Source organism: Lepus europaeus, chromosome 19 (genome assembly GCF_033115175.1).
Source record: "Lepus europaeus isolate LE1 chromosome 19, mLepTim1.pri, whole genome shotgun sequence".
In the NCBI taxonomy this organism is placed as follows: domain Eukaryota; kingdom Metazoa; phylum Chordata; class Mammalia; order Lagomorpha; family Leporidae; genus Lepus; species Lepus europaeus.
In genome coordinates, this window is record NC_084845.1 from 6,651,389 (window position 1) to 6,677,247 (window position 25,859).

At 45.3% G+C, this 25,859-nt stretch overlaps 1 protein-coding gene across 1 annotated transcript; it reads left to right on the forward strand.

Annotated features, from left to right (window-relative positions):
* Positions 1-1,091: 1,091 nt before the first annotated feature.
* Positions 1,092-25,770, forward strand: SLC6A16 (solute carrier family 6 member 16). The gene is given in 12 exon segments (XM_062175912.1): positions 1,092-1,536; positions 2,330-2,487; positions 2,663-2,789; positions 2,969-3,144; positions 3,385-3,495; positions 3,679-3,920; positions 22,515-22,701; positions 22,963-23,164; positions 23,248-23,407; positions 25,099-25,261; positions 25,472-25,709; positions 25,712-25,770. Coding segments are annotated over 12 exon segments (2,268 nt in total).
* The last annotated feature ends 89 nt before the right edge of the window (positions 25,771-25,859 follow it).

Below are 25,859 nucleotides of genomic sequence, written 5' to 3' on the forward strand. Positions count from 1 at the left end.
TATGAAAGTAAAACATGATTTTTACAGACAATTTGCAAAACTAATTTAAAAGCAGAAAGATCTAAATATCCCAACAGTCCTGTTTTCTGTGTATTGATGTCCTTTCCTCTCAGCCTTTTCTTTCATTGTAATCTTAAGTGTTTAGAGAACTAAAGGTTGAGATTTGAACCTTAGTTTTGTGTTTTAACCTATCATTGAATTATAAGCATTTTTCTGAGCAGCTAAGAGCTCTTTGGGAACAGTGTCTCATCATGAATTCCCCATGAGCCTGCGGTGATGCCTTGAGGTCTGCCCGTGTGTCTTCTGATGGATAGCATGCTCCTTCCCCTCTGGAAGAAACCTCCAATTCCCTCTCTCTCTTCCTCGCTTTAACAAACCATTTTTTTTCTTTTTCAGCATACTTTTTGTCCATTCTCTTGTAGTGCATTTGAAGAGCCAACAAAAGGCCAGAGCAGTGCAAGCACAGAGAGCAGAAAGGAGAGTGGCCCCAGATATGAGGTAGTGCATTGTCCTCTAATGAGAAGAGAGCAGTGGAGGTTAACAGACACAGCGTAACACTGGGGAATGAGAATGCTGTGGAGAGAATAACAGAGAGAGATGGGTGGGTAGCTGGTATTTGGGATAGGTAGACAGGGAAGGCACCTCTGGTGAGGCAGTGTGTGAGTGTTTTACAGATGAGAAAGTTCAGCGGTAAAGCGACTTTTCTGGGGTTACAAGGCAGACTTACTGTTCAGTTAGTCTCTGACTCAAAAGCCGATTTTAAATGGTACCTCCCTCTATAGGGATTATACCTAGTGTTTTGAGAAATCCTTTGAATGGGATTTCCCCCTGCTAGCTTTGTGTATCTCTGTCATTGTCTCTTGTATGAAAACTTTTCTAGGTAAAATTTGGTAAGAATTTTTTGTATGTGTGCTTTGATGTCAATGGTGGTAGGAGTAGAAAGGAAGACTTGCTTTAAGAGGAGTTGAGGGTTGCTTTGGAACTTAGTTATTTAATTCTAAAATCTGCACTTCTTGGTATTCCTAAGCTCTGCTCCGGAAGGCAAACCCTCCCTTGGAGAAGTTGGGGCTGCCCCAGAGAGTCTGCCTGAGATGAAGATAGAGGCTCAAGCTTTAGAATTCTTGATGACAAAATCCTCATCTACCGAAACAAAGCTCTCTGATGTTCTTCCAGGAACTCAAGCTTGGGAAGATAAAGGCCCAGAGCCTGTGACCCTGCCTGCAACAGCCTATGTTTCAGAGGCCCAAGCAACAGCAACTCGGGCTGCAATGGCTCAGGCTTGGGAGACTCAGGCTTTTGTGGCTAAGGCCAGGACTGGCAATCCAAAGCAAACTGCATTGACTATGGCAACTTCCGCAATGCTTAAACAGACTCTCTCAGATGAGAAGTTTCAGATGACAGAAAGCAAAGACAGTAAGATCTTCACTCGTCCACTGTGGTCTGGAAAGGTTGAATATATCCTGTCCCAGCTGGGCTACAGTGTGAGACCATCCAATATCTGGCAGTTTATCTACATGTGGCTTCACTATGGAGGCTGTAAGTCTGGGGACCAGGTAACATAGATCCATAGGAGCTAGCACGACACAGGCCTGTCCATACTTTAAATTCTGGTGACTTTGAGATATGTAGAGACTGGAAAATTGAAATTCTGAGCAGAATAGGATCAACGTGCCCCAACACCTAGGATCATGGAAGGGTAGGGAGTGCAAGGTCTCTGAAAATGAAGATGCTGTGACTGGAGGCCTGGGTCAGAGGTGGGCTTAGAAATGGGTATCTGGCCGGCGCCGTGGCTCAACAGGCTAATCCTCCGCCTTGCGGCGCCGGCACACCGGGTTCTAGTCCCGGTCGGGGCACCGATCCTGTCCCGGTTGCCCCTCTTCCAGGCCAGCTCTCTGCTGTGGCCAGGGAGTGCAGTGGAGGATGGCCCAAGTGCTTGGGCTCTGCACCCCATGGGAGACCAGGATAAGCACCTGGCTCCTGCCATCGGAACAGTGCGGTGCGCCGGCCGCAGCGAGCTACCGCGGCGGCCATTGGAGGGTGAACCAACGGCAAAAGGAAGACCTTTCTCTCTGTCTCTCTCTCTCACTGTCCACTCTGCCTGTCAAAAAAAAAAAAAAAAAAGAAAGAAATGGGTATCTGGGTATTCCAGGAGATGCAGTCCATGGGACTGGATACCTGGGACTGTGAGGGATGTGGAGACAGGTGAGCCCTGATGCTTGTGGTCCCAAGGGATGTTGCTGGTAGGGAGCATGTTTCCCTGGGCCCTGAAGAATTCCAAGTACAGAAAGACCAGAGGGTTCTCAGATACCCTTCTGATTCTTCTTCACAGGTAGTTTCCTTGTTATCTACATCCTCTTGCTGTTCTTAGTCGGGGTTCCTCTCCTCTTCCTGGAGCTGGCAGCCGGTCAGAGGATGCGCCTGAGCAACATGGGTTTATGGAAGATCATTAGCCCCTGGACTGGTGGTGTTGGGTATACCAGCTTCACGGTGAGGAGTGCTAGGCTTTCCAGGCTTATCTTTTATCCCATCCCAGACCCTTGTACTAGGACGGATCCTGTGACTTCACTTCCATGGGTCAAGCTCCTTCAGCACCCAATCCTCTGTCAGATCCTCTCCTGTTTCCTGTCCCTGTACTGTCCTAGCTGCTCCTCCCTGTCCCCAGGTGTGCTTCATCACCAGCATGTACTTCAATGTGGTCAATGCCTGGATCCTCTTCTACCTGAGCCAGTCCTTTCAGTTTCCTGCTCCATGGGAGAAATGTCCCTTATTGAAGAACTCCAGTGACTTTGGTAAGGAGAAGGGAAAACAGAATGGGATAGGAACTTGGGAGAGGAGGAAGGAGCATGGAGAGACAGGAAGAGGAAGATGAAGAAGAAAGGAGTTGTGGAGGGGAGGGAGGTGGAGAGAAGAAGGAAGAGGGGAGGGCTCTCCCTGTCCAGCAGGCATGTCCAGAGCCACGTTCCCTCAGATCCTGACTGTGCACGGACGACACCTTCCATGTACTTCTGGTACAAGCAGACCTTGAAGGCCTCAGACAGAATTGAGGATGGTGGGCCACCAGCCTTCAGTCTGACCCTGCCCTTCTTTATATTATGGTGTATTGTTGGTGCTTTCGTGTCCAATGGGCTCAAGTTCATTGGGAAGGTGAGCCACCATTTTTGGATTCCTTGACATTCTCAGATGCTTTAGCCTACTCCTCACTTTGTTATTGCTGACCTCATAATTTCTTACCCTCTCCTGCCTTTCACTCCCATTAACCCTCACCCTGCTGAAGGCTACCTTCTAACTCCTACTAATATCTGACTCAGAACTTTTGCTCTCTGCTGACTGCTGGTTGGCCCTTATTGGTGCTTGGTTGCTGATGATGTCCCACTCTCAATTCAGGTAATGTATGTCTTGGTACCACTGCCTTATTTCTTCATCGTGTGTTTCCTCTTCTGGAGTCTGCTGCAGGATGGGGCCACGTATGGCCTTCAACATTTGGTGGTTGCCAAGGTGAGGTATATCTCCCTCACTCCCTATCAGGCCTTAGAGGACAACATAGCTGCCTATTCTTAGGGCCTCTTTTCCCCATTATCTCTTTTTATGCCTCTCCCCTTCCTCCCCCACCTTAACATTTTTGTTGTAGTTGTCCTCTCCTTTTTAATCCCTCCCTTATACTGTTCTTCTCCCTTTTAGATATCATCCATGTACAACATCCAGGTGTGGTCCCTAGCAGGGTGCCAAGTCTTGTTTGACTTGGGCCTAGGCTTTGGCCCTGTCGCCTCCTTATCCTCGCACATGGACCAGTCCAACAACTGTCTCACTGATGCTTTTGTCATGGCTGTGGTCAACCTGTTCACCTTGGTTGTTATCATACCTTTCATCTTCTCTATCCTGGGCCTCTGGGCTACAGTCATCACGCACCGCTGCAGTGAGAAGTAAGGCCAGCTCCTTGAGGGTCCCAGCCCCGGGGAGTTAACAAAACCCAGATACTCGAACCTTAGAGGTTCTGCAGAGACCAGACTCACTCAGCTCAGCCTCAGCTGTGCTGGCAGTTCTTTACTTCTCTCTACAGATAAATATAGAGATCATATAGAGATAAATATAGAGGTCATATAGAGATAAATATAGAGATCATATGTCTTTTTTTTTAGATTTCCTATTATCTTTAGAGGCAGTTAAGAGCAAGATTAGACCCTAACTGGGGACATATCATGTCTTTGCCACTTCCAAGTTACCTGTGTACCCTGAATTCCTCATCTGTAAAATTTTTTAAAAAATGATACCTATAGCCTATGAAAGTTGATATATATATATCTGTATATATCATATAGATATTATAAAGGGCTTAAAACAGTCCCTGGCATATTATTATTAGATCTTGACTATTAAAATAAAAACCAAGAAGTTATCTGTCAAGGGGATTGCCTAGGAAAGTGATCACTTAGGAATTACTGGGCATCTTGGTTTCATTTGTTTATCTAATTTTGCTCCCAGCATTCTGAGCTAAGAACTGACAAATTAATACACTGAGCCCCTGCTGTGGTCAATCACTAAAACGAATACCTCACACAAACCACAGATTTAAACTTCTGTACATTTTTCCTGTTTGGCTCAGGAAGCCATAAAAGTAAATCTGGGGGCCGCCGCCGTGGCACACTAGGTGCCGGCAGTGCCGGCATCCCATATGGGCACCATTCTAGTCTTGGTTGCTCCTCTTACAGTCCAGCCCTCTGTAGTGGCCTGGGAAAGTAGTGGAGGATGGCCCAAGTGCTTGGACCCCCGCACCCCGATGGGAGACTGGGAGGAAGCACCTGGCTCCTGGCTTCAGATTGGCACAGCCGTAGCTGTTGCAGCCACTTGGGGAGTGAACCAACGAAAGTAAGACCTTTCTCTCTCTTTCTCTTTCTCTCTCTCTCTCTCTCTCTCTCTCTGTAACTCTGCCTGTCAAATAAATAAAATCTTTTTTTTTTTAAAGTAAATCTGGTTAATCTAATTCTGGTTAGGGTATGTTAGATGAGACCAGCATCCAAACCAATTTTGCCTACTTAACAGTTTTACCTGTGATTGTACTGGATAACTGAAATGATCACTATGTTCACTTTGGAAATGTCATTACTCTTCCTTTCAACACTGCTGGTCTACAAAACCTATAGGAAAATTTCAGTTCTAGGGCACAAATTCCAGGGTTCTTCCTTCTCCACAGAGAGTACCTACAACCCTATGTTATCATTAAAACAAAACACTCAATATATATCTTATATTATCCTCCCCAGAGCCCTTTTTGAACCCTAGAAACCTTCAAACTCAGAGGCTGCCAACTAAACAACTTATGATATACTAACAAAGTTATATTAAAAATGGCACACATTTAGGTTACTCCAGTCCCATATCAAAATGGCATTTAAGACCATCCCTAGGGGCTGGCCTAGTGGCACAGTGAGTTAAGTCGCTGCCTGCAGTGCTCGCATCCTATATGGGTTGGTTCAAATTCTGGCTGCTCTCCTTCTGGTCCAGCTCCCTGGTAATGTACCTGGAAGGTGGTAGAAATGGTGTACGGTATTTGGACTCCCACGTGGGAGACCTGGATGGAGTTCCAAGTGCCACCCAGTGGCCCAGCCATTGTGGCCATTTGAGAGGAGAACCAGAGTATGGAAGATCTCTGTCTCTGTATATAACTGCCTTTCACATAAATAAATAATCTTTTTTAAAAAAGACCATACCAGGGAGTGCAGTGGAGGATGGCCCAAGTGTTTGGGCTCTGCACCCCATGGGAGACCAGGAGAAGTACCTGGCTCCTGCCATCGGAACAGTGCGGTGCGCCGGCCACAGCGCGCTACCGCGGCGGCCATTAGAGGGTGAACCAACGGCAAAAGGAAGACCTTTCTCTCTGTCTCTCTCTCTCTCACTGTCCACTCTGCCTGTCAAAAAAAAAAAAAAAAAAAGACCATACCTATTCATAGAATATTCCAGCTGGGGATGGCACAGCAGGTTAACGCCTTGGCCTGGGATGCCAGTGTCCGATATGGGCACTGGTTTGAGACCCAGCTGCTCCACTTCCGATCCAGCTCTCTGCTACGGTCTGGGAAAGCAGTGGAGGATAGGCCAGGTCCTTGGGCCCCTGAACCCATGTGGGAGACCTGGAGGAGGCTCCTGACTCCTGGCTTCAGATCAGCGCAGCTCCGGCCAATTTGGGAGTGAATTAGCAGATTGGAGACCTCTCTCTCTCTCCACCCCCCCCCCCCCCGCTTCTCTCTCTGTGTAACTATTTCAAATAAATAAATACATCTTTTTTAAAAATTCCAGCTGTCTACTTTCTGAATTCCACCTTCTTAACTGTGGACTCTTATTTTAAAGATTTCTGTTCATCCAGTACACTTAAAACGCCAAAGATTCTGAGTATTAGTCTTTTTCCTCCCATTAACCTTATATTTAAGGAACTTTATGCATTTCGTAAGTACAACTTTAGGAATATGCGATTCTTCCTACTATACCTGCACTCCCATCCTCGACCTCCTTCCTCTCCTATTCCCATTATTTTTTACTAAGATCTATGTTCAATTAGCTTTATACACATATAATTAACTCTATACTGAGTAAAGAGTTCAACAGATAGTATGGAAGAGAACACTGTTCCTCAGCAGTCGAGAAAGGCTGTTAAAAGTCATTGCATCTCAGCCGGCGCCGCGGCTCACTAGGCTAATCCTCCGCCTTGCGGCGCCGGCACACCGGGTTCTAGTCCCGGTCGGGGCACCGGTCCCGCCCCGGATGCCCCTCTTCCAGGCCAGCTCTCTGCTGTGGCCAGGGAGTGCAGTGGAGGATGGCCCAAGTCCTTGGGCCCTGCACCCCAGGGGAGACCAGGAGAAGCACCTGGCTCCTGCCATCGGATCAGCGCGGTGCGCCGGCCACAGCGCGCCAACCGCGGCGGCCATTGGAGGGTGAACCAATGGCAAAAGGAAGACCTTTCTCTCTGTCTCTCTCTCTCACTGTCCACTCTGCCTGTCAAAAAAAAAAAAAAAAACACAAAGTCATTGCATCTCAAAGAGTCAATTTCACTTCTGTAGATTACCTTTTAGGTGCTCTGTTAGTTATCACAGATCAGAGAGAACATACGGTATTTGTCCTTTTGGGACTGGCTTATTTCACTAAGTATGATATTTTCCAGTTTCATCTATGTTGTTGCAAATGATAGGATTTTATTTTTTTACTGCTATTTAGTATTCCATGGTGTAGTTATCCCATAATTTCTTTATGTAGTCTTTAATTGAGGGACATTTGGGGTGATTCCATATCTTAGCTATTGTGAACTGAGCTGCAGTAAACATGGAGTGCAGATAATTCTTTCATATGCTGATTTTATTTCCTTGAGTAAATTCCCAGGAGTGAGATGGCTGGGTTATATGGTAGGTCTATATTCAGATTTCTAAGGTATCTCCTTACTGTCTTCCACCGTGTCTTCCATCAGTGGATTAAGGTACCTTTTCCCCATATCCTCACCAGCATTTGTTGTTTGTTGATTTCTATATAAAAGCTATTCTAACAGGGCTGAGGTGAAACCTTATTGTGGTTTTGATTTGCATTTTCCTGATGGCTAGTGATCCTGAGCATTTTTTCATGTGTCTGTTGGCCATTTGAATTTCCTCTTTTGAAAAATGCCTGTTGGGCCAGCGCTGTGGCTCACTTAGTTAATCCTCCACCTGCAGCGCCGGCATCCCATATGGGTGCCAGTTCTAGTCCTGGTTGCTCCTCTTCCAGTCCAGCTCTCTGCTGTGGCCCAGGAAGGCAGTGGAGGATGGCCCAAGTGCTTGGGCCCCTGGAGACCAGGAAGAAGAACCTGGCTCCTGGCTTCGGTTTGGCGTAGTTCCCGCCATAGCAGCCATTTGGGGGGTGAACCAACGGAAGGAAGACCTTTCTCTCTGTCTCTCTCTCTCATTGTCTAACTATATCTGTAAATGAAAAAAAGTACTTAAAAAAGGAAAAATGCCTGTTTAGGGGCCAGTGCTGTGGCACAGTGGGTTAAAACCCTGGCTTGAGGTGCTGGCATCCCATATAGGTGCTGGTTCTAGACCCTGCTGCTCCACTTCTGATCCAGCTCTCTGCGATGGCTTGGGAAAGCAGTAGAAGATGGCACAAGTACTTGGGACCCTGCACCCATGTGGGAGAACTGTTAGAAGCTCCTGGCTCCTGGCTTTGGATTAGCCCAGCTCTGGCCATTGCAGCCATTTGGAGAGTGAACCAGCAGATGGAAGACACTCCCCCCTCTGCCTCTGTAACTATGCCTTTCAAATAAATAAATCATTAAAAAGATTTACTTATGAGGGCCAGCACTGTGGTGTAGCAGGTAAAGCTGCCGCCTGCAGTGCCGGCATCCCGTGTGTGTGCCAGTTTGAGTCCTGGCTGCTCCACTTCCAATCCAGCTCTCTGCTATGGCCTGGGAAGGCAGTAGAAGATGGCCTCAGTCCTTGGGCCCATGCACCTGTGTGGGAGACCCGGAAGAAGCTCCTGGCCTCCAGCTCCAGCCAATTAGGGAGTGAACCAGTGGATAGAAGATATTCCCTCTCCCTCTCTCTCTCTCTCTCTCTCTCTCTCTCTCTCTCTCCCCCCTTCTCTCTCTGCATAACTCTTTCAAATAAATAAATAAATGTTAAAAAAAGATTTACTTATTTATTATTTGAAAGGTGGATTAGAGAGCCTAGGAAGAGAGAGAGAGAGATGTCTTCCATCATTGGTTCACTCCCAAAATGGCTGCAATGGCTGGAGCTGGGCTGATTCAAAGCCAGGAGCCAGGGTTTTCTTCCAGGTCTCCTACGTGGATGCAGGGGCCCAATGACTTGGGCCACCTTCTGGTTTCCCAGGCCACAGCAGAGAGCTAGATAAGAAGTGAAGCAGCTGGAATTCAAACCAGCATCCATATGGGATGCCAGCACTGCAGGCAGTGGGTTGCCTGCTATGCCACAGCACTGGCCCTGTCCTTTGCCCACTTCTTAACTGGGTTGCTTGATTTGTTGTTGTTGAGTTTCTTGGTCTCTCTATATATTCTGATTATTAATCCTTTATCAGTTGCATAGTTTACAAATAATTTCTCTCATTCTGTTGATTGCCTCTTCACTTTGCTGAGTGTTTCTTTTGTAGTGCAGAAGTTTCTCAGTGTGGTGCAATCCCATTTGTTAATTTTGGTTTTGATTACTTGTATCTCTGGGTTTTTTCCCAAGAACTCTTTCCCTATGCCAATGCTTTGCAGGGTTTCCCCAATGTTCTCTCATAATTTGATTGTATTGGGTCATTGATTTAGATCTTTAATCCATTTTGAGTGATTTTTGTATAAGGTGTAAGGTAGGAGTCTTGCTTAATACTTCTGGTGTAAGGGTTCTTGTTTCATACTTCTGCATGTGGAGATCCAGTTTTTCCAGCACTGTTTGTTGAAGAGACTGTCCTTGTTCCAGAGAGTGATTTTAGCTCCTTTGTCAATGATAAGTTGGTTTAGATGTATGGGTTGATTTCTGGCATTTCTGTTCTGTTCCATTGGTCTATCCATCTGTTTTATACCAGTACCAGGCTGTTTTGATTATAGCTGCCCTGTAGTATGTCTTGAAATCTGATATTGTGATGCCTCTGGCTTTGTTTTTGTTGTACAAGATTGCTTTAGCTATTTGGGGTCTTCTGTGTTTCCATATTAATTTCAGCAACATTTTTTCTATATCTGAGAAGAATGTCTTTGGTATTTTGATTGGTATTGCCTTGAATCTGTAAATTGCTTTTGGTAGTATGGACATTTTGATCCATGAACTTGGAAAAGATTTTTCCATTTTTTGTGTCTTCTATTTCTTAAATGTTTTGTAATTCTCATCATGGAGATCTTTGACATCCTTAATTAAATTATTCCAAGGTATTCTGAGTGGGATTGATCTTAGAAGTTGTTTCTTAGCCGTGGTATTATCTATATATACAAAGGCTATTGATTTTTATGTATTGATTTTATTTTTTTAAAGATTTCTTTATCTTTATTTGAAAGAGTTACATAGAGAGAAGGAGAGGCAGAGAGAGAGAGAGAGAGAGAGAGAGAGAGGTCTTTCACCCGCTGGTTGACTCACTCCCCAGCTGGCTGCAACAGCTGGAGCTGTGCCAATCCAAAGCCAGGATCCAGGAGATTCTTCTGGGTTTCCCACGCGGGTGCAGGGACCCAAGGACTTGGGCCCTCTACTGCTTTTCCCAGGCCATATCAGAGAGCTGAATCAGAAGTGGAGCGGCCGGGTGGCTTTACCCACTATGGCACAGTGCTGGCCCATTTTATGCAATGATTTTATATCCTACAACTTTACCAAACTCTTCTTTGAGTTCCAATAGTCTCTTAGTGGTGTCTTTTGGATTCCCTATATATAAATCATGTCACCAAATAGGTATAGTTTGAATTCCTCCTTCACAATTTGTATCCCTTTGATTTCTTTTTCTTGCCTAATGACTCTGATTAAAACTTTCAGAACTGTATCGAATAGCAGTGGTGAGAGTGGGCATCCTTGTCTGGATCTCAGTGGGAATGCTTCCAACTTTTTCCCATTCAATAGGACGCTGGCTGTGGGTTTGTTATAAATTGCCTTGATTTTGTTGAGGAATGTTCCTTGTATACCCAAATTGCTTAAAGTTGTCATCATGAAAGGGTATTGTATTTTTTTTTTAATTTTTGACAGAGTGGACACGAGAGAGAGAGAGACAGAGAGAAAGGTCTTCCTTTGCTGTTGGTTCACCCTCCAATGGCCACCGCGCTGCAGCCGGCGCACTGTGCTAATCCGAAGGCAGGAGCCAGGTGCTTCTCCTGGTCTCCCATGGGGTGCAGAGCCCAAGCACTTGGGCCATCCTCCACTGCACTCCCGGGCCATAGCAGAGAGCTGGCCTGGAAGAGGGGCAACCGGGACAGAATCTGGCGCCCCGACCAGGACTAGAACCCGGTGTGCCAGTGCCTCTAGGCGAAGGATTAGCTTGTTGAGCCACGGCGCCAGCCTGGTATTGTATTTTATCAAATGCATTCTCTGCATCTATTGAGATAATCATATGGTTTTTGTTCTTTAATTTGCTAATGTGATATATCACACTGATTGATTGGCGAATGTTGAACCATCCCTGCATACCAAGGATAAATCCCACTTGGACTGGGTGAATGATCTTTCTGATGTGTTATTAGATTCAATTGGCTAGTAGTTTGTTGAGGATTTTTGCATCTGTGTTCATTAGGGAAATTGGTCTGTAGTTCTCTTTCTCTGTTGTATTTTTTCAGGTTTGTTCATTTATTTTAAAGATTTATTTATTTATTTACTTGAAAAGCAGAGTTACAGAGAGGCAGAAGCAGAGAGAGAAAGAGAGCAAGATCTTGCATGTGCTGGTTTACTCCCTGAATGGCTGCAATGGCCAGAACTGGGCCCATCCAAAGCCAGGAGCCAGGAGCCAGGAGCCTCTTCTGAGTCTCCCATGCAGGGGCAGGGGCCCAAGCTCTTTGGGCCATCTTCCACTGCTGTCCCAGGCCATAGCAGAGAGCTGCATCAGAAGTGGAGCAGCTGGGATTCAAACTGGCACCCACATGGGATGCTGGCGCTGTAGGCGACGGCTTTAACCACTATGCCACAGTGTCGGCCCCTCTTTTTCGGGTGTAGGAATTAAGGTGATGCTAGCTTCATAAGAGGAGTTTTGGAGGATTCCCTCCCTTTCCATTGTTTTGAATAACTTGAGAAGAATTGGAGTTAGTTCTTCTTTATATGTCTGATGGAATTCAGCAGTGAAGCTTTTGGATCCTGGGCTTTTCTTTGTTGCGAGGTCAGTTTCTGTCTTGGTTATTGCTCTGTTTGGGTTTTCTGTGTCTTCATGGCTCAATTTAGGAAGTTTTTATGTGTCCAGAAATTAAACCATTTCTTCTAGGTTTCCTGATTTGTGGACATACAGCTCTTTGTAGTAATTTATGATGCTTCTTTTTATTTCTGTGGTGTCTGTTGTTACATTTCCTTTTCCATCTCTAATTTTATTGATTTGGGTCTTCTCCCTCCTGTTTCTGGTTAGTTGGGCCAATGGTGTGTCAACTTTGTTTATTTCTTAAAAAAAAAAAAAAGAAAGATCGTTTCACTGATCTTCTGTTATTTTTTTGTTTCAATTTTGTTTCTTTAATTTTAATTATTTCTTTTTTCTTACTAGTTTTGGGTTTGGTTTGCTGCTGTTTTTCTAGGTCCTTGAGGTGCATTGATAGTTCATTTATTTTCTGCCTTTCCAATTTCTTGGTGTAGGCATCAAGTGCTATACACTTTCCTTTTAACATTGCTTTTGCTGTATCCTATAAGTTTTGACATGTTGTGTTGTCGTCTTCATTTGTTTCCAGAAATTTTTTATTTCTCTTTTGATTTCTCCAGTCACCCACTGTTCATTCAGGAGCATGTTGTTCAGTCTCCATGTGTTTGCATATGTTCTAGACATTCTTGAGTTGTTGATTTCCAGCTTCATTCCATTATGGTCAGAGAAGATGCATGGTATGGTTTTGATTTTTTTCAATTTTCTGAGACTTGCTTTATGGCCTAGCATGTGGTCTATCTTAGAGAAAGTTCCACGCACTGGTGAGAAGAATGTGTATTCTGCAACTTATGATGAAAAATTATGTAGATATCTTTTAGGTCCTTTTGGTCTATAGTGTCAGTTAACTCTGTTATTTCCTTGCTGATTTTCTGTCTGGTTGATTTGTCCATTGCTGAAAGTGGGGTATTGAAGTCCCCCATTGTTATTGTATTGGGGTCTATGTCTCCCTTTAGATCATTAACATTTCTTTTAAATAGCCAGGTGCCCTGTAACTAGGTGCACATATGTTGACTATAGTCACATCTTCCTGTTGCATTGATCCCTTAATCATTACATAGTGCCCTTCTTTGTTTCATATAACAGTTTTTGTGTTAAAGTCTATTTTGTCTGATATTAGGATGGCTATACCAGCTCTTTCTTGGTTTCTGTTAACATGGAATATCTTCTTCTATCCTTTCTTCTTCTTCTTCTTTTTTTTTTTTTGGACAGGCAGAGTGGACAGTGAGAGAGAGACAGAGAGAAAGGTCTTCCTTTGCCGTTGGTTTACCCTCCAATGGCTGCTGCGACCAGCGCATCGTGCTGATCCAAAGCCAGGAGCCAGGTGCTTCTCCTGGTCTCCCATGTGGGTGCAGGGCCCAAGCACTTGGGCCATCCTCCACTGCCTTCCCGGGCCATAGCAGAGAGCTGGCCTGGAAGAGGGGCAACCAGGATAGAATCTGGCGCCCCGACCGGGACTAGAACCCGGTGTGCTGGTGCCGCAAGGCGGAGGATTAGCCTGTTAAGCCACGGCGCCAGCTCTTCTATCCTTTCAGTCTGTGTGCATCTTTGTTGGTGACATGTGTTTCTTGTATGCAGCAAATAGATGTTTTTTTTTTTTAATCCATTCATCCAGCCTGTATATTTTAATTGGAGTTGAGGCAATTTACATTCAAGATGATTATTGATAAGTAACGACTTGGCCACTCCCCCAAATGCCACAACAGCCAGGGCTAGGCCAGGAATCAGAAATTCCATCTGGGTCTCCTATGTGGGTGGCAGGGGCCCAAGCACTTGGGCCATCTTCTGCTGCTTTTCTTAGGCCATTAGCAGGGAGCTGGATGGGAAGTGGAGCAGCCAGAACCTGTGAGATGTCTTTATTGCAGGTAGCAGCTTTACCCACTGAGCCATAATGCTGACCTCTCATTTAGGTCTTTAAATCATTTTGAGTTGATTTCTGTTTATGGTGAGAGGTTGGGATCTGGTTTGATTCTTCTGCATGTCGATACCCATTTTATTCAGCATCATTTATTGGAAAGACTGTGCTGCACCAAACGCCCACCCATGCTTTTGGTTTAAAGTCTATTTAATCTAAGTGTGGCTACTCCTGCTTTCTTTTGATTCCATTTGCATGTAATAATTTACTTCACCCATTCATTTTCAGCTTATGTGAAGTGAGTTGTAAGCAGCATACATTTGACTCTTATTTTCTTTAAAAACCATTCGTTCTGTATATTTTAATTGGAGAATTTAATCCATTTAAATGTAAGGTTGTTATTGATAAGTGAGGTCTTACTGCTACTGTTTTGACACTTATTTTTAAGTTTTATTATAATTATTTTTTCCTCTCTTACTGTTTTTGTGGCTGGCTAAGTTATTTTCCTAGTAACATGTTTGAATTCCTTGATTATTTGTGGTGTTCCTATTATAGACTTTTGCTTTGTGGTTACCATGAGGTTTACAAGAAAAAGCTATAGATTGTAATAAGCTATTTTGAAATTATGGCAATTTAATATTGATCATAAAGACAGGGAAAAAATAAAAAGATAAAAAATAATAATTAAAAACTGTGCTTGCACTCTGTTGTCCCCAACATTTTGAATTTTTGGTGTCCTATTTTACTTTTTTCTATGTTTCCTATCAGCATATTAGCAATTATTATTTTATTAATTTTTAGTCTTGAAACTAAAGGTATGAATGTGTTATACACACATGTTTATAATATTAAAGCATTCTGAATTTGCGTTGTTACTCTTACCAATGGGTTTGTTACTTTATGATATCTCTTCTTATCCATTAGCCTCTCTCTCAGTTTTAAGAACCTTCTTTTGCATTTCTTATAGGAGAGGTCCAGTGGTGATAAATTCTTTCAACTCTGTCTGGAAATGTCCATATCTCTTCTGCGCATCTAAAGGATACCTTTGCTGGGTACGGTATTCTTGGTTGGCAGTTTTTTCCTTCAGTGTGTGAAAATATCCTACTGTCTCCTAACTTGTAAGTTTTCTGCTGAGCAGTCTGTTGTCAGGTGAACTGGGACACCATTCTGTGGGGTTTCTTTTCCCTTGTTCTGAGAATCTTATTTATCTTTAACCTTGGAGAGCTTGAGTATAAAATGCTTGGGGTAGACTTAGTTGAGGTGAATCTGACTGGTGGTCTTTGACCTTCCTGTACTTGGATATTTGTGTCTTTTTCTGGATTTGGGCAGTTTTCTGTTCTCTTTGAATAAGCTTTATATCCCTTTTGACCTTTGCAAGTCCATCTTGAGCCCCAGCAAGTCGAATATTTGCTCTTTTAATACTGTCCCAGAATTTCCATAAGCTTTTTCTTCTTCATTCTTTTTTCTCCTATCACTGTGTGTTTTCAAATAGCCTTTATGATTTATTCTGGTGTTGATACTTTCTATAGTGTTTTTATTTTGTTTAGTGTACTTTTCACCTGAAGAGTTTCTGTTTGTTTTTGATGTATTGTATTTTTTTAAAAGATTTCTTTATTTGGAAGGCAGAATGACAGAGACAGAGAGAGGAATAAGAGAAGGGGTGGAGAGACAGATAAGAAGAGAGGAGAGAGTTCTTCTGTCTGCTGGTTCACTCCCTGGATGCCTGCAACAGCCAGGTCTTGACCAGGCTAAAGCTAGGAGGCAGGAACTCCTGCGAGTGTCAGCTTAATCCACTGTGCCACAATGGCAGCTCCTCTGTTTGGATTTTAAAAACTACCTCAACCTCTCTGTCAGGTTTCTCTGTTAGAGTATTGAATTATTTCTGCATTTTCTTGAAGCCCATTGAGTTTCCTTGAAACAGATGTTCTGAATTTTCCATAGGAAAGTTTGTGGATATCAGTTGTTACATTGTTGGTTTCACCTTATTTTATTCGTTAGGTACATCATGGTTCCCTGAAAGTTCTTGATATTTGTTGGTTAACGGACCAGCGCTATGGTGCAGTGGGTTAAGCCACTGTCTGTATTGCTGACATCCCATATGGGTGCTGGTTCAAGTCCAGGCTGCCCTACTTTTGATCCAGCTCCCTGCTAATGCACCTGGGAAAGCAGTGGAAGATGTGCCAAGTGCTTGGACCTCTGCACGCATGTGGGAGACCCAGAAGAAACTATTGGCTCCTGGTTTCTGCTTGGCCAAGCTACTGCAGCCATTTGGGGAGTGAACCAGTGGATATCTGGAAGATTCTCTCTCTCTCTCTTCCCCCTTTCTCTCTTCCCTTCTCCCCCTCTCTTCCCCTCTCCCTCTCTCTTTCTGTAATTCTGACTTTCAAATAAGCAAATAAATCTTAAAATAATGAATCAAGATGCCATATATCCATGGTGAATGATACTCTCTGGCTCCCATGTTTTCAGTCTTGTAAGACCCTAACTCTACCCTATGTAAGATCTTCAACTTCTTCCTCTCCACTACCTCCAAATTCTATTTCACAACAGTTAACATCTTCAAATCTCTTTTATTAAACATTTTTTTAAAAAATTTGTTGGGTGGTAACATTGTCTGCACGTTGAAGTACTCGAGTAGGTATTATTTCAGTCTTTATAATCTGGTTTTGTTTGTCTTTCCACAAATTCTGGGCAATCCGATTATTTTCTCTGTGCAGAAATTTTAAGTCTTATATAATTCAATTTGTCTATTTTTAGAAATTTATAATCTTGATGATAGCAAAGTTATCAAATTTTTCTTTTGTTGTTCAAGTTTTTTGTGTTCTAGGATATTTTGTTTATCTCAAAGTTACAAAAATTTTTCTCCTGTGTTTTTTTTTTTTAAGATTTATTTATTGAAAGAGTTACACAGAGAGAGAAGGAGGAAGAGAAAGAGAGAGAGAGAGAGAGAGGTCTTCCATCCACTGTTCCACTCCCTAAATGGCCACAGTAGCTGGAGCTGGGCTGATCCGAAGACAGGAGCCCGGCAGCTTCTTCCAGGTCTCCCACGCGGTACAGGGGCCCAAGGATTTGGGCCATCTCCCACTGCTTTCCCAGGCCACAGCAGAGAGCTGGATTGGAAATGGAGCAGCCGGGACTTGAACTGTCGCCCATATGGGATGCTGGTGCTACAGGCAGTAGCTCTACCCTCTATACCACACCACCGGCCCCTCCTATGTTTTCTTCAGAAGTTTTATAGGTTTAGCTTTTTCTTTCTTGTTATTTTTGCTTTTTATTTTTAAAAAATATTTATTTATTTATTTGAGAGGCAGAGTTGGAGAGAGAGGGAGAGACACAGAAAGAGGTCTTCCACCCATTGATTCACCCCTCAAATGGCTGCAATGGCCGAAGCTAAGCCAATCTGAAGCCAGAAGCTTCTGCCAGGTCTCCCTCGTGAGTGCAAGGGCACAAGGACTTGGGCAATCTTCCACTGCTGTCCCGGGCCACAGCAGAGAGCTGGATCAGGAGTGGAGCAGCCAGGATTCTAACTGGGGCCCATATGGGATGCCAGTGCTATAAATGGCGACTTTACCTGCTGCACCACAGCGCCAGCCCTTCTGTAGGACTTTTATTGTTTCTTCCTCAAATATTTGGTAGTATGCTAGTGGAGCCAGCTGGGCCTGGAATTTTCTTCGTGGAGAGATTTTTAAATCATACTTTAATTTATCTGATGTACTACAGTGCTCTTTCGGTTTTATATTTCTTCACACGCTGATTAGCTAATTGACAGTCTATATGCTACAGGAAATTTTTTCATTTCATCCAAGTTGTCAAGACGTGTGTTGGCACAATGTTGTTCATATTTTTGTTTTAGTCTTAAATGAACCTGAAGTGATTCCCTCTTCCCTTCCTTTCTGGATATTGATAATTTGCATCTTTTCATTTTTCTCCCTTGATCAGTATAGCTAGATTTTTAAAAAAAAAGATTTACTTATTTATTTGAAAGGGAGAGAGAGAGAGAGAGAGAGAGAGGTCTTCCATCCGCTGGTTCACTCCCCAAATGGTCACAATGGCCAGAGCTGCCCTGATCCAAAGCCAAGAGCCAGGATCTTCTTCCAGGTCACCCACCTGCGTGCAGGGGCCCAAGGACTTGGACCATCTTCTACTGCTTTCCCAGGCCATAACAAAGCTGGATAGGAAGTGGAGCAGCCAATACTCAAACCGGTGCCCATATGGGATGCTGGTGCTGCAAGCAGTGGCTTACTCAGTGAGCACAACACCAACCCCAATTTTAATTTTTTTTAAAGATTTATTTTATTTATTTGAAAGGCAGAGTTGTTTTTGTTTTTGTTTTTGACAGGTAGAGTTATAGACAGTGAGAGAGACAGAGAGAAACGTCTTCTTCCATTGGTTCACCCCCCAAATGGCCGCTACGGCCGGAGCTACGGTGATCCGAAGCCAGGAACCAGGTGCTTCTCCTTGTTTCCCATGTGGGTGCAGGGCCCAAGCACCTGGGCCATCCTCCACTGCACTCCCGGGCCACAGCAGAGAGCTGGACTGGAAGAGGAGCAACCGGGACAAGAACCCGGTGCCCATATGGGATACCGGCGCCGCAGGCGGAGGATTAACCAAGTGAGCCACGGCGCCGGCCCTAATTTTAATTTTTGAAATCAGCTTTGGTCTTGTCATTCTCTCTCGTGCCGAATGTCACTGCTGGTTTCCATCTCACTGACTTCTGCTCGTAACACACCCTTCTGCCCCCCCCCCCTTTTTTTTTTTGCTTATTTTGGTGAAAGCATAGATTAATTTTGGGCCTTATCTAATATTAGAGTTAGAGCTATAAATTTCTCTCTAGGCTCACTTTAGTGGAATAATTTTGATATATTGCTTTGTTTTCTCTCCATTCAAAATAACATAATTTTCCTTTGCCTGTTACTTAGAAGTATGTTTAAAAATTTCCAAATATTTGTGCTTTTACCAGCCTTGTTGCTGTTAATGATTGCAGTTCAGTGTGGACAGTGTATGGTTGCAGCTCTTAATTGAGACTTATTTTATGACTCAGAATATGACCTATCATGGAGAACATTGTGCATGAACTCTGTGTGTTGTTTTATTTGAAAGGCAGAAAGAAAGAGAGAGACAGAAATCTTTCATCCACTGATTCACTCTGCAAATGTCTGCAACAGCTGGGCTGGGCCGGGCTGGGCCAGGCTAAGGCCAGGAGCCAAGAACTCAGTCCAGGTCCCCACGTGGTGGCAGGGACCCCAGTACCTGAGCCATCGCTGTTGCTGTCCAGAGTGTGCATTAGCAGGGACCTGGATCAGAAGTGGTGCTGGGACTCAGATCTAGGTTCTCTGATAGGGGATGCGGGCATTACCCCTGCACCAAATAAATGCCCCTTTAAATAATCACAATAGCTGTTTTAATGTTCATGACTGCAGTGCCATCCTCTTTGCCATGTATTGGTTTGTTTTATTAACTGACTTTCTTCCTGTTTGAGAGTCACCTTTTCCTCCTTATTCATTTGTTTACTAACTTTGGTTGAGCCTTGAACTTCCTTTAATGACTATTGATCCTTGTTCTAGCAACCAACATTACTTGTGGTTCAACCTGGTCCTTTGAGGATTATTTTTAGTTCTGTTAGAATGGATCTGGAGAAGCCTTTTCTCCAGGATCCCTCAGTGCCACTGCGAAGCCTTGGGCTTTCTGGGATCTCTACTGAGTATCCCACCCAGAACTTGGATAGTCTTCCGTCATTCCTTATATGCCCTTAAGGATTTTCACTCTGCCCATGCGCCTCTTAATATTCAGTAAGACCCAAGGATGCCTTTGAAAGTTTGGGGATTTTTCCACACAGCTGAATCTCCTCCAGAATTCTTCCTTACAATTTCCAAGTGCTTCAGCCTCCCTCCAACTGCGTGAGACCACCGTGATTTCTTGGGATCGCCTGTCCTGCCCGGCAGACTATAATGGATCTTCAGGCAGAAAACTGTGTGGCATGACATTCTAATTTTAAACATCTTTGTGGGTCAGCGCTGTAGCATGGCAGGTAACACCACTGCCTGCAGTGCTGGCCTCCCTCAGAGGCGCCATTGAGTCCCGGCTACTCCACTTCCAATCCAGCTCTCTGCTATGGCCTGGGACAGCAGTAGAAGATGGCCCAGGTCCTTGGGCCCCTGCACCCATGTGGGAGACCCGGAGGAAGCTCCAGGCTCCTGGCTTCGGATCAGTGCAGCTCTGGCCATTACAACAATTTGATGGAAGTAGTAGAAGACCTCTCTCTCTCTCTCTCTCTCTCTCTGCCTCTGCCTCTGCCTCTGCCTCTGCCTCTATGTAACTCTGCCTTTCAAATAAATAAATAAATCTTTTTTTAAAAAAAGATCTTTGTGGGCTATTTAAATTTTTTTCTCTTAAAATATTTTCAAATTTGTTTCTATTTTTAAACAGTTTTATCAATTTGATAATTCTAATATTTGGAAGTCACTGTATATCTATTTTTACTGTGCTGTGTCTGATGGCTATTGCTCATGGTGTTTTGATTTTGTCTGCTTGGTTGTTTCTGTGTCCTATTTTATTATCTGTGGGAACCATTATTTATAGGCATTTTTAAAGGCCTAAGGTGAAGGTGTATTCATCCAGATAGGATTTTTCATTCTACTTAATGCATAGAGACACAGGAAAGAGACTACTTAAAACTCAGTTATGGGCTTGAGATTCCAATCCAAGTCACAGCTTTGGACTGCAAATCCAGGCTGGGGCTAGTTTGTGATTATAACAGGTCAGAACTTTTGAAAGTTCCAAGGCCGGCGCCGTGGCTCAACAGACTAATCCTCCGCCTAGCGGCGCCAGCACACCGGGTTCTAGTCCCAGTCGGGGCACCGGATTCTGTCCCGGTAGCCCCTCTTCCAGGCCAGCTCTCTGCTATGGCCCGGGAGTGCAGTGGAGAATGGCCCAAGTCCTTGGGCCCTGCACCCCATGGGAGACCAGGAGAAGCACCTGGCTCCTGGCTTCGGATCAGCGAGATGCACCGGCCGCAGCAGCCATTGGAGGGTGAACCAACGGCAAAAAGGAAGACCTTCCTCTCTGTCTCTCTCTCTCACTATCCACTCTGCCTGTCAAAAAAAAAAAAAAAAAGTATCTTCCAGCCTTTTAAATTATCCACTGAGAAGACTGATCTGAATATCTAACTAGCCTATTACTAGAATACCATATAGTATATTTCCTAAAATATGATAAAACTATACTTATGTTGAAGCTTACATTTTGCTCTCACCAGTAAGTCTTGGCAAGCTTTCCGTTGCAGATTTTTAAAAAAGATTTATGTATTTGAGAGGGAGAGTTACAGACAGAGAGAGGGAGAGACGGAGAGAGAGGTCTTCCCATCCACCGACTCACTTCCCAAATGGCCACAGTGTCAAGCTGGGCCAATCCGAAGCCAGGAGCTTCTAGGTCTTCCACCTGAGTGCAGCGCCCCAAGCACTTGGGCCATCTTCTACTGTTTTCCCAGCTCATTAGCAGGGAGCTGAATTGAAAGTGGAGCAGCCAGGACTCAAACTGGTGCCCATATGTGATGCCAGCACTGCAGCCAGAGGCTAACTTACTAAGCCACAGTGCTGGGCCCCATTGCAGTTTTTATAGAGCAGTGAGCTGAACTTTTTTTTTTTTTTTTTGACAGAGTGGACAGTGAGAGAGAGAGACAGAGAGAAAGGTCTTCCTTTTTGCCGTTGGTTCACCCTCCAATGGCCGCTGTGGCCGGCACATCTCACTGATCCGAAGCCAGGAGCCAGGTGCTTCTCCTGGTCTCCCATGGGGTGCAGGGCCCAAGCACTTGGGCCATCCTCCACTGCCTTCCCGGGCCATAGCAGAGAGCTGGCCTGGAAGAGGGGCAACCGGGATAGAATCCGGCACCTCAACCGGGACTAGAACCCGGTGTGCTGGTGCCGCAAGGCGGAGGATTAGCCTGTTAAGCCACGGCACCGGCCAAGCTGAACTTTTTAAAAAAGATTTATGTACTTTAAAGGCAGAATGACAGAGAGAGAGAAAGAGATACACAGAGAGAAAGAGTTCTTCCATCTGCTGGTTCACTCCTCAGATGACTGCAACAGCTGGGGTTTGGCCAGGATGAAGGTAGGAACCTGGGTCTCCCATGTGGGAGATTTAGCAAGGAGCATTAGCAAAGAGCTGGATTGAAAGCAGAGCCACTGGGACTTGAACCAGTGCTCTGTTATGATATGCTGGCATCACAGGCATCAGCTTAACCCACTGCACCACACTGCCAGCCCCAGTGAGCTGAAACTAAAGATTTGTAGAAGTTAGTCTAAGTGCTGAATGATGGTGGGAGTGGGGTTGATACAGGGCATGAGGGCACAGTGGGCCTGAAACTGTCAAGTATGGCTGGCACATGGATGGGGAGCAGGGTATGGGGAAGACAGTGCTGGAATGGCCAGCTGGGCTCAGGTCACACAGTCCAAACCACAGTTCCTTTTAGGAGCACAGCTCCTTGGGAGCATTCTGCAGTTTATTGTCTAGGTAAACTATTCTCTGACCTCCTGTAATATGAAGCTTAAAAGACTGACTTTTTACCAGAGGGAAGATGTAGGCAGGGAATAAGAGGCCTCATCACTAGAGCAGAGACCACAAAATCCCCAAGAAGAGTACAGAAAACGCTTCTCCTAAGGTTCTCCATGGTTGTACATCTCCAGAGTCATACAAGCTAATTCACGTCCCTCAAAGGGGAGCCTTCTCGGCTTGATCCCAGGCTCTGTGTCACCCAGATGAGTAGTGGTCATCCAGTGGCATCCTTCCTCGTCGGGAGGATAAGGGGGGCCGTCTGCTAAATGGCCAGTGTTCCTGTCCGCCTCACCCCTTTCTCCAGGAATGTTGAAATGCTTATCCAGCTGATAGCCCTGGGGGAGCTGCCTGCTGAAGCGCAGCCCCCTGAAAACCTCCTGGACAACCCAAGCTCCGTCTATAACGCCTGGCTCAATGACCTCCCCCAGCACATCAGGGACTTGGTGCTGAGCCGGGTGCCCGAGTGTGACATAAAGAAGCAGTTTCTGAAGGTCAGTGAAGATGGCTGTGGAGGAGGGGGGCACCAGAAATAATCCCAGAGACCCCAGGGCAGCCTGTGGTCCTGGCCATGCCACACCTGTGGTTCACAGTGTGCTGTTTCACGGGGATCCTGAGTCAACTGACTTTCTGCTTGGAGATCTGATTTTCCCAGTGATCCAAGGCTTTGAGGGAGTTTTCCAGATGGTAGAATGTTGTATTACCATTTGTTAAGTTTAAGGACACTTTGACTTCTACCCTGTCTCTCCTTGCAGTATAAGGAGGGCCAGAGATTTGTATTCCTGAACTTCATTGAAGCCACATCATTCCTTCCTGGGTCCGTCTTCTGGTCTATGCTCTTCTTCGTGACAGTGCTCATCCTGGGACTGAGCACCATCGTAGGGTTCATGCAGGGACTTCTGATCCCACTCCAGGACACCTTCTCGTCCTTCAGGCGGCACAGAAAGCTGTTCTCAGGTACTCTGACCCATGACCCTGACTCCACTGAGGCTCGTTCAGCCAGACCTCTGGCCTTGATCAAGACCCAATATTTCCTCTAGTGTTCGTCTCTATGCTTATGTTCCTGTGCGGCCTCTTCTTCCTTCGACCTCCAGGCGTCTACTTCTTCAGTCTGCTGCATGAACACTGGACAGTCCTTCCCATCATCATCGTTGTCATGTTTGAAAACATTACCATAGTGTGGGCTTATGGGGCCAAGAGGTAATCTAGGCCCAGGTTCCCACAAAGCATGGGTCTATGGGAAACATTAACAGCTTTCTTGTTGTTGCTTCTTTTCTCATCCAATTAGGGCAACACAGGGATCTTTAATTTCAGGACCTCTGGGAAATCTTTTTATTAATTCTATTACTGAACATATTTTATAGTGCTTCACATGTGCCCAGCACTGTTTTACTTGCCAAGAGAGTGCATTGAATAAAACAAGCATCCTTGTCTAGTTCACTCCACAAATGGATCGGAAGTGGAGCAGCTGGGATATGAACCAGCGCCATTATGGGATGCTGGCACTGCAGGCAGCAGCTTTACCTGCTATGCCACAGTTCCAGCTTCTATAAAGAGTGTTTTAAGATTTATTTATTTGAAAGGCAGAGTTTCAGAGAGAGAGAGCTTCCCACTCACTGGTTCACTCCCCAGATAGCCACAACAGCTGGAGCAGGGCTGATCTGGAGCCAGGAGCCAGGAGCTTCTGGGCCTCCCATGTGGATGCAAGGGTCCAAGCACTTGGGCCATCTTCTATTGTTTTCCTGGGCCATAGCAGAGAGCTGGAATGGAAGAGGAGTAGCCAGGTCTCAAACTGGCACCCATATGGGATGCTGACACTGCAGGTGGTGGCTTTACCTCCTACACCACAGTGCCAGCCCCCATGCAGAGAGTTTTTGGGGAACAGGGAGGTTAGAGAAGGGGTGAGACCAGAGAGATAATGGAGGCCAGATCATTTAGTGCCTTGTAAGCCATGGTCGATCTTAGCTTTTGGGGGTAGGGGAGCAGCACTGTTGTAGCAGGTAAAAGCCACCACCTGTGGTGCCAGCATCCCATTATGGGTGCCAGTTCGTGTCTCAGCTGCTCCACTAATGATCCAGCTCTCTGCTATGGCCTGGGAAAGCAGTAGAAGGTGGACCAAGTGCTTGGACCCCTGCACCTGTGTGGGAGACCGGGAAGAAGTTCCTGGCTCCTGGCTTTGGATCAGCCCAACTTTGGCCATCGTAGCCATTTGGGGAGTGAACCAGGGATGGAAGATCTCTCTCTCTCTCTTTCTGCCTCTACCTCACTGTAACTCTGCCTTTCAAAATAAATAAATAAATCTTTTTTTAAAAAACTTAGTTTTTTATGCAGAGAGATCAGGCATTGCAGGGTTTCAGTAGGGGAGTGACACTATCAGATCTATTTTTAAACAGGTATTTGACTGTTGTGTGGAAGATAGACTATGAAGAGTCAATGTGAAGGAGAAGAGTTGGATGGCATGCAGTGTTACAAATGAGAGCTAACAGTGGTTCGGGCTAGGGATGTAGAGATGTTGGGGAGAAGTGAACTGACTTGGGAAGGTAGACCTATAAGGGCAAAGGAACAAGATAATCAGGGACTGGGACCTTGAAGACACAGCTGTGGAGGAGTCCCCAGCACAACATAGACATTCTTGTGTTCGTGGCCTTTATCCTGAGGGCACTGGGGCACATGGAAGGTCCTTGAATGGTATAAGGATGTTTGGAAAGTTTTCCTGGGTTGGTGTGAAGTACAGCCTTACTAGGGAGAAGATACAAGAGGGTGAGTCTTGAAGTGAAGCAGATGAGTAGAGGTGTAATAGGATATTTTGAAGATACTAAGGGTGGGCTATCCCTGCTCTCAAGGCTGGGTAAGGCCCTGATGGGCCTCTCACACTCATGTCCCTTCCCCAGGTTCCTTGAAGACCTTACGATCCTGTTGGGCCATCCCATCTCCCCCATCTATGGTTGGCTATGGTGTGGTCTGTGTCCAGTTATGTTGCTAGTCATGTTTGTGGTAACTGTAGTTCGTCTTGCTGTGAAGAACATCACCTATGTGGCCTGGGACTCGAGCAGTGTGAGCTTCCCTCTGCAAATCCCAGAACCCCTTGGAGCAGAGCCCAGACCTTTCAGTCCACTCTTGACTGAAGAATCTGGTCATTTCGTTCTCTGAATCCCTGAAGACTTAGTCTTGTGTCCTCGTTCTCCTCCCACCTCGCCCTTCCACATCCTTCCTCTTCTCCTTTGGAACTTTGACCCTCTAAACCCGTTTCCCATCTCTTTGCAGTCAAAAGAGGTGATTCGGCGATACCCATCGTGGGCACTGGTCTTGATGCTCATCCTTTGGCTCGCTGCAATCTCCCCCATCCCTGCATACTTTGTCTACTGCCTCATCAACAAGATCCCCTTCAGGTCTAAGATGGAGGACAAGCCGGCAGTAACCTCCAGTTCCCTCTTCCCAAGTAACCAGATAATGCCGGGTCAGGAGGTCAAAAAGGTGGAGATTCGGCAAGATAAAGCAAAGGCTGATCAACCTGTTGTGTGACTTCCAAACTTCATTCAACACACACCCCTCAAGAGGTCTGACTCTTAGTGTCAGCTTCCAACCGGTGGTGTCCCTAGATCCAGAACCACTTTTATTCCCAAAGGGAGGGGAATTATTTGGGTGGCAAGTG